Source organism: Pipra filicauda, unplaced genomic scaffold (genome assembly GCF_003945595.2).
Source record: "Pipra filicauda isolate LSUMZ 115617 unplaced genomic scaffold, ASM394559v2 scaffold486_size446389_pilon, whole genome shotgun sequence".
Classification (NCBI taxonomy): domain Eukaryota; kingdom Metazoa; phylum Chordata; class Aves; order Passeriformes; family Pipridae; genus Pipra; species Pipra filicauda.
Window position 1 is genome coordinate 328,779 of NW_024104627.1, and position 16,791 is coordinate 345,569.

The 16,791-nt window shown below is 42.0% G+C and overlaps 1 protein-coding gene across 1 annotated transcript; it reads right to left on the reverse strand.

The window, feature by feature from the left end:
* Positions 1-1,219: 1,219 nt before the first annotated feature.
* Positions 1,220-14,854, reverse strand: TUBGCP4 (tubulin gamma complex associated protein 4). The gene is made up of 18 exons (XM_027745378.2): positions 14,728-14,854; positions 14,518-14,646; positions 13,802-13,924; positions 13,359-13,412; positions 12,850-12,906; positions 12,247-12,326; positions 11,359-11,560; positions 9,214-9,379; positions 7,954-8,078; positions 7,217-7,267; positions 6,731-6,836; positions 6,281-6,388; positions 5,907-6,045; positions 5,255-5,432; positions 4,189-4,323; positions 2,953-3,069; positions 2,390-2,529; positions 1,220-2,096 (listed from the first exon to the last, which is right to left on the reverse strand). Exons 1-18 carry the CDS (start codon positions 14,803-14,805, stop codon positions 2,084-2,086), a joined length of 2,001 nt encoding a protein of 666 aa, XP_027601179.1. The 5' UTR covers positions 14,806-14,854; the 3' UTR covers positions 1,220-2,083.
* Between the last annotated feature and the right edge of the window lie 1,937 nt (positions 14,855-16,791).

Sequence of the window (16,791 nt, forward strand, 5' to 3'; positions counted from 1 at the left end):
TCATTTATCTAAACTTATTCCAGGGCAATGTCTTCAGAAAAGGAGGACAAAGAGAAAAGAAATGCTTACATTTCTCTGAGCTGAATAGCACTAATATTCTACTTTGGGTAAAGGCTGACCTCCACACAAAGTCGATTATAAAGGAAAGGAAGGGGGCATATTCCATTGGCAGCCTGTATTTACAGAAGTAAATACCATAAAGCTCAGGGCAGCAGCAATTCTGTTTGTTGGAAGAATACCACGTTCTGTACTTCTCCAGTTTGCTGTTGTTCTTTTCCATTGATTTCATTAAGGTGTTGCTAAGTGACTGCTATGAATTTCTAGGACAAAGTGCCATTTTGTTTTGGCTACCTCTCTTTTTTTTCCTGTAGTGACTATATACCTATTAACATGCCTTGGTGGAGACTGGCACTACCTAAGTAGAGATATAGACTCAAGAACCTTGGACAACTAAACTGCTGGGAGACTTGAGGTTCAAAGATCATGTAAGTGCTGTGTATCTTTAAGTAGTAATGGGATAAATCATCTGCTTCTGAGCTTCTGCATTCACAACCAGGCACTTCATCTTAGCGCTCAGCTGGCATAAAGGCAGAAGCTCTTCACTCTAACAGTGCTATAGGCTGAAGGTGCACCCAGGCCTCCATCCAGCCATGTTCAGTCTTTAGTCCCCTGCTTCAGAAGTATAAAGTTTTTCTTAATGTGTATTTTTTCTTCTATCATTTCCTAGCTCAGACACCTGAATGTGTTGCTCTTCAACACGCTTTCTAGCTTTTTCCATGGTCACAGGATTTTAAACTTTGCATTAGCTACAGTCCTACCACAAACAGCTGTAGTGCATGGAAGGTGCCAGGTCTTCTACTTGCTGGCTGTTGTTCCTATGTCTTTCTGACTGAGCAGAGAGGATTTCCCCCCCTCCCCGCCAAGGACACGAAACTTTAGTGTAGAGCTGCAGCTGTGTGCAAATACAAACCCTTTGAAGAGAAGGCTGGTTTCCTGGCAGCCTTTGTGTTCAAATTGGAAACCTGATACAACACCCCAGTGATGGACTGGAGGGCTCTCTTCTGCCAGTCATTCAAATGGACTTGCAGCAAGATAGTCTGTTTGTTGTAGCAAGGCTACAAAATCCTAGTAACAGGCAAGATACTGCTTTTCACTGACAGAGAATAGCTATGGCACTCTGTTCCCTTTGCACTAGGGGGCAGATATTGACAATATTCCATACAGTTGCATGACAAAATGGTTTTATTTCGGTACAGTAGGGTAGTCAGTAGTAGCACTCTAACTAGTCTGGAATGAAAACAGCCCAGGCGGAGCAGACAGATACCCCCGGGAAATGTCTGATGAGGTTCATTGCGAGTGCACTTTTCTGCCGGCACAGGGTGCTTGGTACTCGAATAAGGCAAAGCTCCTGCTTTGTCTAGGCACACGTAGTATCAGCACGCAAAATGTATTAAATTGTATAGAGAAAGCATGTGTCTTAACACTGGTGTCTCTTTCACCTGCACAGATATGCTAGAATAGTGCACTGCAGAAGAGATTCTTGAAATCTATTCCTTCTTCCCTCCCCTTTCACCTCAAGTGAAAAGTGCTATTGCTTGTTTCATTTACCAGGTAGTATGTATTTGATCAGCAGACATTGTATATTGTAAATTGGTTTACTGCACAAGTGGAACTTCTGAATACAGCTAAAACTTCATTCATAGTCAAGAACAATAGATTACTTTCTCCATACTCCAACTTGCAACGGAGCATAGTCCAGCTGAAGAGTCAAGACATTATAATTCTTGGTGCTTTTACAATTTCTGAAGAGGCACAGACTGCCTCCTTAGAAGCATTTTTAAGAATATGTGGGGCTGCAGAAAGCATGTTTTTACTAGTTCAGAAAAAACAGAGTAGCTTCCTGGAATCGCTGGGCAGCCTCACATAAGTGGCACTTCTTTGCCAATTCCTTCTGAAACAGTAGTTCACCAGGCAAGAGCCAGCTACAAAGAAGCTGAGTGCAAATTCTCCCAACTGTCCAAGAGCACCAGTCTCCACTGCTTGATGCATCACTGGTCACATCCGGAAGGAAAGGTCTTAGTACTTAGACCCCAAAACTGCAAGAGAAGGGTAAAGTATTAATTACATGTTGAAAGTAACTCCCTTTATCAACCCACATTGGCATTTTTCAGCCAATATGAGCTAGCAGCTTGTTCAACTTCCTGCCAAAATAAAGGGGAGAAGGCATATGAAACCCTCAAATTAATTCATGCTGGTTTGTTACTTCTCTGTCATGGTATTTAGCAACACTTTGGGTAAGCCAAAATAACTAGAAGCAATCAATAAAAATGGCTCTGTATTTCCAAGTACCTCAGGATAACGCTACAAACAACCCTGAAGATATTCCTACCTGCCCAAGGTTCCTCCAGCCTGGGTGTAGTATTTGTTATAATCCAAGCGTAGCAGCAGTTGAGCTAAGTCAGAGTTTATCTGATGGTTGCGAACGCTAGAGAGAATCTTGAAGAGAAGTGATGACTGACGACTGAATCCCTACAAATTAGAAGAAGTCAGTTCTGGGCCCTCTCAGAAAGCAAGCAAGCCTTTAATCTCTGTTTCTGCCCAACCAGTCCTTTAACAGCCTGACGAAAAGAAGCACTGCATGAGAAGTGATCTTGTGGTCCAGGATGAGGTAAGCTGTGACCCACAAGAACTCCTAGGTGTTAGTTATCCTAAAGGAGGGATAGAGACACCAACAAATACCTGCCTCATTCTGTTCCAATATCTGGCCACATTCCTCCTCTCTGTGCACACAGAATTTCCAGCCTAAGTATGGTTGATTGATTAAAATAATTACAAGTCCTCATATAGAACATCTCAGCTTACACTCTTGTACTACAACTGTTAAAGCCAAGATAACTGCTTAGGCAAATGTTTGCATGGAAGAACAACAGATCCACAGAAACACAGATTCACCTTCACCAAAATACTGAGTTGTGCAGCTCCCCGTTCATCTAATGGGCCCAGATTCTGACTGACCAGAGAACAAAAACTGTGACAAAGATCCAGAATTTCATTTAAGCAGTGGAAAACCTGCATGGGATAAAAAGCACAAGATAGTAGTTGAAACAGAGTTCAAACACAAGGAAAGCAGTTCTTGGTACCCAAAAAGTTGCAGCATTCATAATCAGGATGTTGTGATACTATATTTTTTAATTAGTAAGGAAGATGTTAAAGTATCTGTAGCATTTTTGTAAGGTTTTCTATCGAGAAAGGGTTTAAACGTTATGCTGTATCTCCCACCCTGCCCTTCCCCCCTCCCTCCAACCTTCTGCAGACATTACTGGGGAAACAGGATTGGCACGAGCCGTCCACATAGGCACAGTAGTTGAACACTGGCTTTCCTGTCCAACCAGCAGGTCATTCACTGCAGCTTCAGGATGAAGAAGGAAGAAGAAAGACCAGCAAGGGCTATGGTTCAAGGCTTTGATTTCACTGTTCACTAAACTTGGAATTTTTTTTTTGTATCAGTTGGTCAAGGTAACTTGCATTCAGGAGTGTTAGGAAAGGCCAAATGCTTCACAGATGTAGCTACTGGAACACATCAAAATTCCAGACTGGATAGTTGGTATTCTGCCATCTTTATGCTATAATAGTCTCATAGACTGAGCAAAAAGACACTGTTTCATTGAAACTAACTTTCTTCGGGAATGCTTCTGTGAGGTTAAAGCTTTATAAAAATACTGCAACATTATAACATATTTTTTCTTAAAAGAAAAAAGACCCTTAAAAGTCTACTCCAGAACATCTCAGCTATCTTCATAAGTAGGAGAGAGAATTTTTCCTAGTCTAGTGCATTTCAGCACGAGTCCCTCAGGAATACAGTTCCCAGAATTATGCTAATTAGTACTTCTTTAATAAAATGGCCTGTGATAAAAATATAGTGATAAAATAGTGAACACTGAAATAATCTTGATTTAAAATTGCCAGGAATGCAGCATTCACGCTCACCAGCTGTAAATTTGATTTATCTGTTTTGATTATCTGTTCCAGTTTAAACCTGCCTTATTCCTAGAATTGTAGTCTGTGCTCTGCAGGAGATTATCACTGATCTGTTTTAAAAGATATGATTTGTTGTATCTGTTCAAAAAAGTGTGTTTCTTAGGGCAGTTGGAGAATTTGTAGAAAAAGGTGAAAACTAGACCTACTTACAGGTTTTAGGAGGATGAAAGACTGAGCCAACAAATTACTTAAGAAATGATCATGAGCCAATCGTATACTCTCAAAATCTCGTGTGGCATTTATCTGCTGCAGAAGCTGTGAGAACTGAGACTCCAGCACATCCACCTGATGGATATGTAAAGATATCTCATTAGTATCAGACCACCCAGAAGTTTTGCGGAAGAAACTTGCTTGTTGCTACTGGTATGTTAGAGGCTGAGGATCCCCTTCTCTCCACCCGATGAATGGGGAATTATAGACAACAGCAGTACATAATGGGGGGGACAAAGGAATTTTTGATGCCTAAGTAATATCTATGCAGAAAGGGAAATGGTCACTTTCTTTAAGATTAACTATTAAAAAAGTATATAACCAGCATGTAAACAAAGGTATTTGATAGTAGTAATCTCTGAATCTTATACTGGGAGATGCTATCTGGAATCTTAGGGCAAAGGCTGCAGTGCAAAAGCTCAGCCAGAGCCGAGATACTCCGGAGAAGCTAGAAAGCCAGGCCCCATCAATTCGCTGTTACAGCTATTAACAAAGTGATAGGTAATTCTCACAAAAACATGCTATTAGTAACTGCTGTTTACATTTGAAAAGTCTCTTTTTTGACTTCAAATGGTCAGAATATGGCTTCTTTCAATTCTTTAAAAAACCAACCAACCAAAAAAACCCCAAAACTTAACTCACAGTGGAGTTCACATAAGAGGCAAGGGAAGAAACCAGGATGGCATCTTAATGATGATCCTTCAGAGATGTCTGTGGTTTCTCACAAACGTTTAGTCTGTGGTTTCTCACAAATGTTTAGTAGCACTGGAGCCACTAGAGAACTCCTGCATTTCTAGTAACACTCACTGAATCACAAGTCCAAAAACTTTTTAATTGTAACACTAAGTCTGGGAACTTGGAAGAAGTGTAGACTTGTAAAGGAAATTCTGATTTCCTTACAGTAGAAAGAATCTGAAACCTGAAAGACAGGTCTCCAGTGCTCCCTCCATGCATTTTTGCCAGTTCCTGACTAACTGATAGTTTGTCTTACTCTGTAAATACTGACCTGCAGATAATACTGAAGATTGTCCACAAGGAAAGCCATGTGATCCCTCAGACGCCACTTGATGGCATCCGTTCTGTTCGATTTCAAGTGTTTGCGTTGCATCTGGAGAGCCCAGCAGTGCTGTAGCTCAGCCTGGACTCGTCGCACACTCAGCAGGTATTTGAACACAACATTGTACCTACAGTGAAAAAAAAAATACAAAGTTGTTTAAGGCTAAAATCTTCCTTGGCTGCAGGTATTAGAGAACATAATGAAAGACTGGAAAAAGAAACAGGAGGTGGCTGCCTGTCAATAGATAGGGCAGATCAGGTGATGGCCCATCTCAGAGTAAGATTTCTGCTTGTATTGGTTACTGACCTAAAAAATACAGAGTTAATTTTGGTGTGAGGAGGGGAGCTGCCAGTGAAAACATTGTTAAAGTAGCACTGTTTGTAAATTAGTGCAGATCTGTCAGCATCTTGTAGGTCTTACTATCATTACAAATACTCTCAATATTTGAGTAAGTGAAAAAAGCCATTTTAAGGTTCAGAGAGCAAGATGAAGTATTATAACTCTACCTTTCTCTCCATAGTGAGAAAAAAAAACCCATTAGTGATTGCCTGAGCTCAGGGAACATATAGATGAATATACAAAGACCATATCTAGTACTTACTTCTCAAGAACAGCAGGAGTAAAGAGAATGTGCAGTGGCCACTGAACTTTGTAAGAAAGGCCCAGAGCTGCCCATCCAGATGTGGGGGCTTCACGAGGAGATAACTCCCGTGAAGGCCCTTCACGAGTCTGAGAAGTATCTGAAAACAAATGAGGTGCTGAATTACATTATCTTCTTTGTCAATACAACCATGGCAAGGAAGAAAAGGGGAAAGGGAGAGAACAGAATTAAGAAGAGCCAAAGCAGTCATCGCACTGGGGTATAAAGGGAACAAAATTAGTATTTCTGTAACTTTAGAGAAGAGCAACAGGATTTGAAAAACAAGGTCATCATCTCCCATCTTAACTCACTACTAAAAATGCAAGTATATATACCTTTATGCTCCTTTCCGTGATACTCAATGGTTAAGTGAAGAAGAGGAAGAAGATTGTCATCATCTAACAGCACCTTATGAGCAGACTGCTGAAATGCAACGTTGACATCTGACAACAAGAGAACACACATATCAACCCAAGATGATGCAGCTAGTGCTAATTTTGCACCCATTAGTTATTTATGCCCAGCCATAAAAGACAACAGTGATGCGCTATTGCCACTGGTTTCTTTTAATTCCAGCTTCAAATATGGGGAGAAACCTGCCATCTGAAAGTTTCTGAGAGGTTGTTTTCACTCTGTGAGACATTCTAGTTTACAAATGCTGTTGTCTCAAAACTAATGATATCATCTGGAAGGTAAGACAGAGCTCTCCTGTACTGGACATGGCTCACCATTTTCCTGCTATACCCCAGTGAGGACGGTTTGATAAGTGAATAATCAACACTCACCATGTTCAGTTACAGCCGTAGGTGGCGTCTTTAACATGTGCTGTGCAGTGTCAATGAAAGCCTGAAACAGCTCACCTCTTCCCAAAAGATAAAAGTCTTTTATAATCTGTGAAGATAAACTTTTTGTATCTAAACATACCAAAATGAGCAGAAATTTTAAGCATCCTAGCTGATAGCACCCATTTTTATTATTGCTTGGGCAATTTCTGCCATTTCAAAACACAGCTGGAGAGTTCTGAATTTCATTCACTGACCAAAGAGTCTACACCGCCTTTGCTTCAAGATGCAAACCACAAAACCACATACGCATACCCCTCTAACTCTTTATCACTCTGTGCTCATTCTTGAGACCTGAAAAATGAAAACAACTTTATCTAAAAGAAGAAAGCCCAGAATAGAAGGCAGTAAAGTATTTAATGGGAAACAGCTTTTTAAAAAAGAAAGAAAGAAATAAGCTGCTTCAGCAAAAACAAGCAGTTACATTACCTTCAGTTGTCCTAGTAAATCCGATTCCTCCACCATCAGTTTCCAAAGATGCTAGTGAGGAAACAAAAGCCAAACAAAACAAGAGACCTCCCCTCAGAATTATCTTACCCATTCAGAGAGAATAGTAGCTGTCTTGAAACACTTGCAATGCATACAAAAAAGCACCTATAGCCAATGCTATATAAAGCACAAGAGAACACAGAGTCCTGTGTAGCAGCCCATGCTACTAGTTAGAACTCTTGATATGTACCAGCAAAAAACTCTGCCTAAGAAACATGAAGACCCTTGAACAAAAAAAAAAAAAAAAAAAAGGCAAATTCCTATGAACTCCTATGAGGTTCCACCTCAGCTTTGTTCTCACTTTTCTAACCTTCCCATCTTCTCAGGTTCTCCTCCCCACCGCAACTTAAAAAAAATGATTAAAAATTGCTAAAGCAAAGAATATGACCAGTGAGATGCCATCTATTATACTAAAAGCACAATGAAAAGTTCTGGAGTCATTTCAAGTGAAATAAAAAAAATATACAAAAACCTCCCTTTTTTCGCCCATGAAAGTGCATAGTATTTGTGAATGTCCTTTTGTCATTAGAAGCTGGGGTTACATGAAGCTCTGAGACCCATAAGAACATGAAAGCTACCTGCATGCTCACATGCTTGTTAGCCCCCTTCTCCCAGTCACTCACAAAACTTAAATGCTCCTCAGCCTGCACAGCAGTTACCCTTCCTAGGAGGCTTACCTCAGCAACAGTGCTCCGTATCCAGTCAACCACTGATTCAAAGTCCACCAAACTAAAGAGTGGTTGCTGCTTGAGTCGATGTAGCTCTGCTGCAAAAGTGTCCTCCTGGTTTTTTAGGATGGAGCCTGGGCAGCAATGAGAAGTGTTTTGGAGAGTAAAAAGGAATGCCATTTGGAGACCTGCAGACCCCTTCCAGCACAGTGAGGCAGAAAGGCTGTCCAGGCAGCAGTGTCTCAGGTCTGGCAAGGAACGTGAAGAGCAGGTCTCAAAGTACCAAGGTACAAGATTACTAATACAGGTACAGTTACAGTATAGATACTTGCCATGGCAGTGCTGTGGTATCAGTAAAAACGCCAGGTATTTTCTACATAAATGGTTGCTGCTGACAGCCCTTTTTCTAGGACTGAGTTAGATCTTTGAACACAAAATAATAAGTTGGTTTGGTTTTCCCTCTATCCCTGCTTCTTTCAAATCTGTCCTATTGTTTGAACTTGGGGACATTTTTTTTAACCAGCTGAGCTAGGAGACCAATTTTTTTTCACCTTGCTGCTGCTAAGGCAAGAAAAGAGTCTAGTTGAATTGGTCCTTTGTTCTCTGTAATGTCACTCAAGTAATTTAAGTACTTTTGCTTAGACAAACTCAAGATAGAGCCACCACAGCAGTCCTCCCCAGTTGGTGTAAGAATGTATTTCCCAAACCAGCTCCAATGTAAACTTATCAGGCTCTCAAAGAGAACCATCAGCTGGAATTGTTTCTCCCTTGCTGTCTTCAAGGTTCCATCTTGATAATTTGTCTTCCACAGCAACTTTTGGGACCACCTTGCAAATGAATTTCTTGTGTTTGTGGATGCATGTTAATACTGTGACACCATTCTGCAACATATACACTCACAGCAAGATGTGCCATTGTGTCTATCTGCAGCATTTAGGGACAGGGATGCAAACAGAAAAGAAAACAAGACCTCTGCAATTGCTTTATTTATCCAGAGCAAATCACATGGTGACTTGTTGCTGGAAATTTGGAGACTGTGTTTGGAAGGTGTTATTTACTCATCCAGTTCTTATACTGCTCCCTGGCAATGAAGCAGAAGCAGAACACTGGGACCACTGCTCTGTCCTGGCACAACCATCCATATAGTCTGAAGAATATCAGGCAATCATCAGTGATTGTTGAGGAATTTGTTAATATTGGAAAGCATTCTGGAAACTACTTGTCAGTCAGTCATAACTGAGCAGAGGTTGCAAGAAAGATGTTCATTACCTTTTCTGGTCAGGTTAACATTCTGATTCTCAAACATCTGTACAGATTCTCCCACGAAGAGGATTTTCTCAGCAACCCGCACAGGAATGTATGAAGGCAGCATTTCTACTCGCAGAGAAAACTGTTTTAGAGATGGAGCTAACATGTTCTCCTCCTCAATCAAGCGCTGTCAGAGGCACCAGGGAAAAGAAATCAAGTGGAAACCAGTGTGAGAAAACCAGAGGTGTAGAAGAGGTGTATAAAGGGTGGTGTGTATGTGTGTGTGTGTGTGTGTGTGTGAGGGGGCATCCAAGAATGTTGGAAGTAAGCAGAAAGGCAGCAAAACTGATTTGTATCATTTAAGTAAGCCAGTAAACTTCCTTATGCTTCTAGTATGCTAGCAGATATCTCTAGAGATGTTGCTTCCATCAGAGAGTGGAGCAGAAGTGGAAAAAGGAGAAGCTAAACCTTTGTGGAATAGCAGCAAATTGGTTGTACCAAAGGAAGTTACATCAGCAAAAGGAATTTTTATTGAAACTGCATTACGTGAGTCCTTTTGCTGCTATAACAATGTTAACTAGCATTACCAAAAATAATCCTCCCCTACACCCGTTCCTATGTTTTAACACTTCTAGAACGCTTGTGATACAGGCCAAATGTAAATGCCTCCACTAGTGAGCAATTAAAGATCCAAAGGCTTGCTAGCAAAACTAAGGCAATTTTCTCATCTCCTGTGAAAGCTGTTGAAAACAATACAGTAAGTTATTAACTTTTTTCTGAATGTATTAATAAAGCACTCCAAGTACAGAGGCAAGATTTTCCTTCAGAGAAGCAATGCTGATCATTTAATTTGGCTTTCTTGTTATTGGAGAATTAGTTTCAGTAGTCCATAATCCAAAAAAACATCATCCTGAAAAATTTTTGAGAACGTTTGCCATCTACAGACTTTTAAACAGAAGAGTTCAGTACAAGTTTGTGTATATATATATATCTCTACATATATATGTTAATGCCGACATTAAGATGTAGGCAATTCTTTTCTATAGATTCTACTGACACTTTTAGATGAGGCAATACCCAAATACCCAAATATTTTATTGGTCTCTCCCATCAACACTCAGGATTTCTTATTCTGCTCTTTGACTGAGGAATTGCCAACACCATTAGTTAATAATACTGAAGAAAGGAGGTAATAAGGCTGATGTCTAGGTGTTATCTTCTTAATGTCCACATTTTCCACCATGGCCCTAGAAGACTCACCGATTTTCACAGTCTTCCTTAATCTGATACAGTGAAATAACAGATTTTTCACTAACTGCCTTTTAAAGTTTTCCCTTGTTTTTGCCTGTGTGTAGTCTGTTTTCAGCAGAGACTATTTGCATAGGGTACTTAATTAGTATGCAACGTGCTGTTTTGAGGGGAATCTTCTGTGCATTCACAGCCAGGCTGCATGCAGCACACTAACACCATAGGTGCCCATGAAATGTTTTCTCACCGTAAACCAGAGCATGAATTAGAGTTGCAGTTGCTCCTCACTGATCTCTATTCAGACACTCAAATGCTCAAAGTGTGGAAGGGCGCTCTAATGGTATGGCATCTACAGGAAGAGTTACTGCATTTCACCAGTGTACCGGCAGGTCACTCCCTGGCTTAGCAGCCTCTTGACTTTTCAGAGCACATTTTCCACCAGTACTGTCAGTAGCACTAACGTGTTAGGTAACATTTGCACAACTAATGGTTGTGCAAGAAAGGTACTTGACCCAGCTGCCCAGAGAAAGGGTGTGAATCAAGTCAACAGCAAAGCTCCCCACACCCTTTCCTTTGCAATTGCTCACACTACTATAGATCACAGCCTTGACCATAAGGAACGAGACACCAGTCAGTCAAGGGGTGTGCAACAGTTCCAAATCACTTAACATCAGCATCTACAGAGATTCCATCTGTAGGGCCTTCTGCCCTCAGATTATCCAACTGTGCCAAAAGATGTCTCTGTCCTTTATGCCTAGCAGCAAGCTACTACATTACCTCATTACCTTGATTTACCATCTTGCCAGGCCTCAGTATATGTCTAGTCTAGCATAGCTCACACTGAAGCAGAAGACAATATATTTCTTCTTTAGTTCCTTAAGGACCAAAACATGCCAGGCTATGACTTGTAGTTCTTACCAGGTCCTGCAGTTCTCGTAGCTGTTTTCCTGTAAGTCCCCCAATTCCTAAGTCATCGTCATCTTCTTCGGGTTGGCTAGGGGCATTTCCAGAAGAAGGGCCCTGTTTGATAAAGAACTCTTCATGTTGGTCCAGTAGCAATCCATGAAGCATCCAGGCAGAGAGCTGCTTATACATGACTCCATGACACACAGCCAGAATCCTGAGGTCAAGAGAAACAGATAATGGAGCCTTTGAACGCAGTAACCAAAACCTTACTGTACATCATTCTGGAAAGTCCAGTCAGTCAGCCTGGCAGTATGGCAAGTGCTAAATGGCTAATGTGGAATTTTATAATTTTTTTTAAATATAGAAAAGTGGACAAAACTAAAAGATGCAAAGCTAAACTAACATATCCTCTGATTATTTCTTCACAGAAATCTGCTAGCCAGAGATATAAGTTTGCAGCAGCTTCCCATTCCTGCTGTTTCTACTCAATTACATTTCAGCGTGAACACAACTTATATCTTAAGTAGTCTGACTTTCTCCGCAAGGACATACAAACATCACAACACTCACCCAGTCACATGTATCATTCTGAAGGATCAAAATCAGTAACAAGTCTATCATATGCAAAACAGTTCCTGTAGACTTCAAAAGAAAAAAAAACACTGGGTCTTAACTTTTCTGAGCCCTTAGCCCAAAGCATGGAGAAAACTTTAATTCCCACCATAAGCCTGCTTTAGATAAATAATGGGGACTGTGACAGTTTTCCCTGCATGCTACTCCTACTTTTATATCATGCAAGGCTGTTTTGCATGTACTGTTTCAACAAGTAAGATAAATACTTTGACACTAACTCCAGTTCCTACAGAAGAATGAAATAATAGTTTTACTGTATCGACATACTTTTCAAGAGCACTGCGAACAGGAGGCAACCCCCCACAGCTATGTTTGTGGACTGTCTCCAATATCTGACATCCATGAATCTGCAGAAAGAAAAGGTTACATTATGTCTGTTATTTGGATCTGTACTGACCTTTTCATACATTTAGACTCTATGCTTTCTGCTCACAAGAAAATCCCTTAGCAAACTGAACAAGCCTTACAGAAAAAAAAGATGTAACATACTCCACGTGTGCTCTACACCCAAGCTTCTGTCAAAACTTTTGCTTAACAAAATGTAAGCATCTTTTTTTTTTCCGGTGACAGTCAGAGAAAACCGATTCAGAAAAGAAGAAATTCCAACCAACAGCATCTTGTCCTATAAAATGCACTGTGACTATAAAATGCAAGTCATCAAAGATCATACTGATAATGGAAAAAAGTCAAATCCAGTGTAAAGAGATTTGCAAAACAGTTATTCAATACTTACAGTAGTACTAGTAATAGGGCATCCATTACTCAAACCACATTCTTTGCTAGTATTAAAAGTCTGGGATGGGGGCAGCAATAACTTTATCAGTTAAAGAGGAAACTTGTTAAGAGAAACTAGCTGCAATTCTACTGTACCTTCTGAGTTTTGATCTGTTCCACCATGACCATTACAGAGGGGAAGAGTAACTGAAACTGCAGAACAAGGAGCAAAATATTGAATTAGGTTGTTACGCAAGACAGAGAGAAAACACTATAGTTGAGTAAGTCTGGACAGCAGCTAAACACAGCAATTTAATGAAACTGTTATATGGCTTTCCCCACAAATGAGAAACATGACATGAAAATCTCTCGGAAGCATGTCCTCCCTCCACTGGAGCAAGATGCACGAAGTTATATTCCAGAAGTAGTTCAGGCTAAACACAGGCAGTGAGGAATGTGTGAGAGTCAAGGTGGAGGTCCTAAGCTTTGTGTTGAAGTGCAGGTGTTCCTCTGAGCATGATTAAGGGACTACAAATGTAGAGGTGTTAGACAGAAATGGCATGACATGACAAACTAACCCTTCTTTATCCCATATGCTTTCTTATTAGACTCAATGAGTGATAAGAGTAACCAAAAACCACTACCTGTTTATTAACATGACGTACCTGGTCCAAGGAATAATTAACATGTGAGATGGAGAGATGCGGGTCAGTCAGAAACTGTAAGGATAAAGCAATTAATGAAAAGTAATTACGACAACCACTGGATGGTCACAGTACCCAAGATATGACAGCTATTAATCTAGAGGAGATTAAGCAAAACCTTTAAAATTGAAAACAGGAGACAGTAGTCTGAGACGGCACTGGGCTCTGACACAGATGGAGCACCTACTGAACCGAAGGAAGAGGGGACTTAATACTTATTAGGACGAAGACTAATTTACAATGGCACCTCACAGGAATAATTTGGAAGGCAACCCTCATGTGGAAAGGAAAATACCTTGTCTCATTTTAGGTACTACTACTTAGCATACGCATTGCAGAAATGACAGCTTTCCACCATCTGTCAGCAGCATGACCGCCTCTTGTTCCACATCTCTCCCCTTTACCTCTTGTTCTAGGTCAAGTAGTGCCTGTCGATATGGCTGCAGCACTGAATCAAGACCTGTGCAGAAGGCTCGCAAATAAATGCCATGTAATCCGCTCTGGTTTTGCTGAGATGGATGATGGTCCTGAAACCAAACAGTAAAAACTGCATCAGCACCCTAGTGTAGGTCTGAAGAGTAACAGAGTATCTGTGCAGTGTCACAGCAGCAGTCAGGGCTCCAAAGGTGTTGAAACGCACCTTATCCCACCATAAAGTGATCAAAACCACAAATACAACCTTGTCACAAGGAAAGTTACTTGAGCAAAGTTTTGTGGACCTATGCAAGTGCTGGGAACCACTGGTACCAGTGCTTCTTTTCACTTAAGCATGCCTCTTGGCTCTCAAGGCTCTTCACAAACCATGACGAGGAGTCACTACAAGGTAGACATGAGCATCCTATTCAGTTCACAAACCCTGGCCAGTCTGCTGTGGCCAGAAATTATTACAAGACTTCCTCAAGAACGAGATTTTACATTTTGTCCATCTTTCACTGCTCTGTACCCTCCCATAAGTGCACCGCCCTGAGCTTTCTGGAGCGCCGCTCGGGAAAGCACAGTTGTTTAGTGCTGGCGCGGGTATGGGCCACGGGCCGCGGGACACTCACGTGTCCGGGGCAGCTTGGCCTTACTGACACCTGCTGTGCTCTTCCCGGGAAATACCGCGGCCAGACGGCCCCACCTGCTGCTGTACGTGTCCCGTGTACTGCTCCACGAATTCGGCGAAGCGGATGTAGTCGGTGCCGAGGCGGCAGAGCCGGTTCAGGACGCTGGTCTCGCTGGGGTGGAGGAACGGCAGCTCCTGAGACACCTGGGGGGGACAACAGCGGTGAGGGGCGGGCGAGGGCGAGCTTTGGCCGGGGCGGGGTCGGGGGCAGGGGCCGTGCCGTGCCTGGAGGCCGCCGCGCTTGCTCCAGGTGAAGGCCGCCCCGGGGTACCCGCTCAGCGCCAGCAGCAGCTCGTGGATCATCCTCGGCCGGCGCCGCGCGGGCTGCCGGGAGGCGCGCGGGGGCCGCCGGGAAGGGCGCGGGGGGCGAGGGGCGGTGGCGGCGGGGCCGGATGGGATGGGATGGGATGGGATGGGATCGGATCGGATCGGATCGGATCGGATGGGATGGGATCGGATGGGATCGGATGGGATCGGATGGGATGGGATGGGATGGGATCGGATGGGATGGGATCGGATCGGATGGGATCGGATGGGATGGGATGGGATCGGATGGGATCGGATCGGATGGGATGGGATCGGATCGGATGGGATCGGATCGGATGGGATGGGATGGGATGGGATGGGATCGGATGGGATCGGATCGGATGGGATGGGATGGGATGGGATCGGATGGGATCGGATCGGATCGGATCGGATCGGATGGGATGGGATGGGATCGGATCGGATGGGATGGGATGGGATCGGATGGGATGGGATCGGATGGGATGGGATCGGATCGGATGGGATCGGATGGGATCGGATCGGATCGGATCGGATGGGATCGGATCGGATCGGATCGGATCGGATCGGATCGGATCGGATCGGGAGCCGCTCTCGCCGCGTTGCCGAAAGAGGCACCGGCAGCGGCTGAGCGGAGCCGAGAGGAGTGCGTGCCAGTTTTACCTTTCTCCATTTATTATGTATTGCTTTCTTTAGTTTCTGTCTTATCCCGGGTAGTCTTTTAATCAAAACTGTCCATTTTCAAAGTTGTGGAGTTATCTAATAAATTGGTCTTTAGCAACCTGTTTTTCATTCCCCCTCCCCTCCTATTTTTTGGTACTGTTTTTCTTCATGTGCGTGTTTACTCTTGTTCATTTAGAAGAAATTAGTGTTTAGTGTTAAATACCATTTAATCTGTATTTGGTTCATGATCAGCTTGCCAAAATAAGGTCTGAAATGCAGTAAGAACTTCTGTTACATTTTTACAGAGATGAACGAGGTCCTAGTACGTTGCTTCCTTGTCAAAGAATTTTTTTTGTGCAGTGTCTCTGATACATGGGCACGTGCTTTCTACAGCTATACAACTTTTTGTGTAACATGGGAGCCGCAACAGTATTGTTTATCATGTATAAGTATAATAAAACTACCCTCTTTCTATTAACAAAACTTCTATCATCATAATAAAGACTGAGGAGTTTGGCTAGGCAGTTGGTTGTGCATCATTGACATAAATATCACAGTATACAATTGGGTTACAAAAGCTACGTGCCATTCCTGCTTTTAGGATGCACTATGTGAGACTGAGCACTGTTGGCTTCAATCCTGCAGTGCTGGAGTTAGTGCCAGTTCTTCCCTTATCGGTAAAAGACTTGGTTCAATCCCATGCTGTTTACCAAGATTTCTGTGCTAACAGGTGGGTTTTGATTATTGCTGAATTTAAATACTATCTTCAGCAGATTATAAAGCTAAGCAGGCTGTTGATATCTTATAGGTAATTATATATGTGGTGATGGCTCAGTAACTGACAAAAATGTTTAGTCTGTAAAGACTAAATACGTAATTTAGTGGTATCTTTGTACGGTACTATTAATGTAATGCTTTTATTAGCATAAATAGATTGACATACTACATATTTAATCCAAGAAATCTTGCATGTAAATACAGTCATCTTCTGCAGCCAGAAACTAAGCTTACAGCAGCATTTGTTCACAAAAAGTAGAAAATCTGAAGAGTCTTCCTTGAGAACACAGCAGGAGTATAAACAGTTTAAAATTTATTTGAGTAGAAGGAACTTCCCTTTATCAAATGTGGGGGGAGCTATTTTTTGTGGGAGGCAGTGAATTGTTGGAAGTGAATCATTCTAGGGATAAAATTACAATTGACATGAAAACAATTTAAATAGAAATCTGCTTTTTCATAATTGGAGGAGTCCTTTGAGGTGAAAATCAGGGATTTGGTGCAGGGTGTTTGGTATGTGGCCAGTATTGCAGAATTGGTCATAGATGTCTTATTGCATCTTTGCTTTAC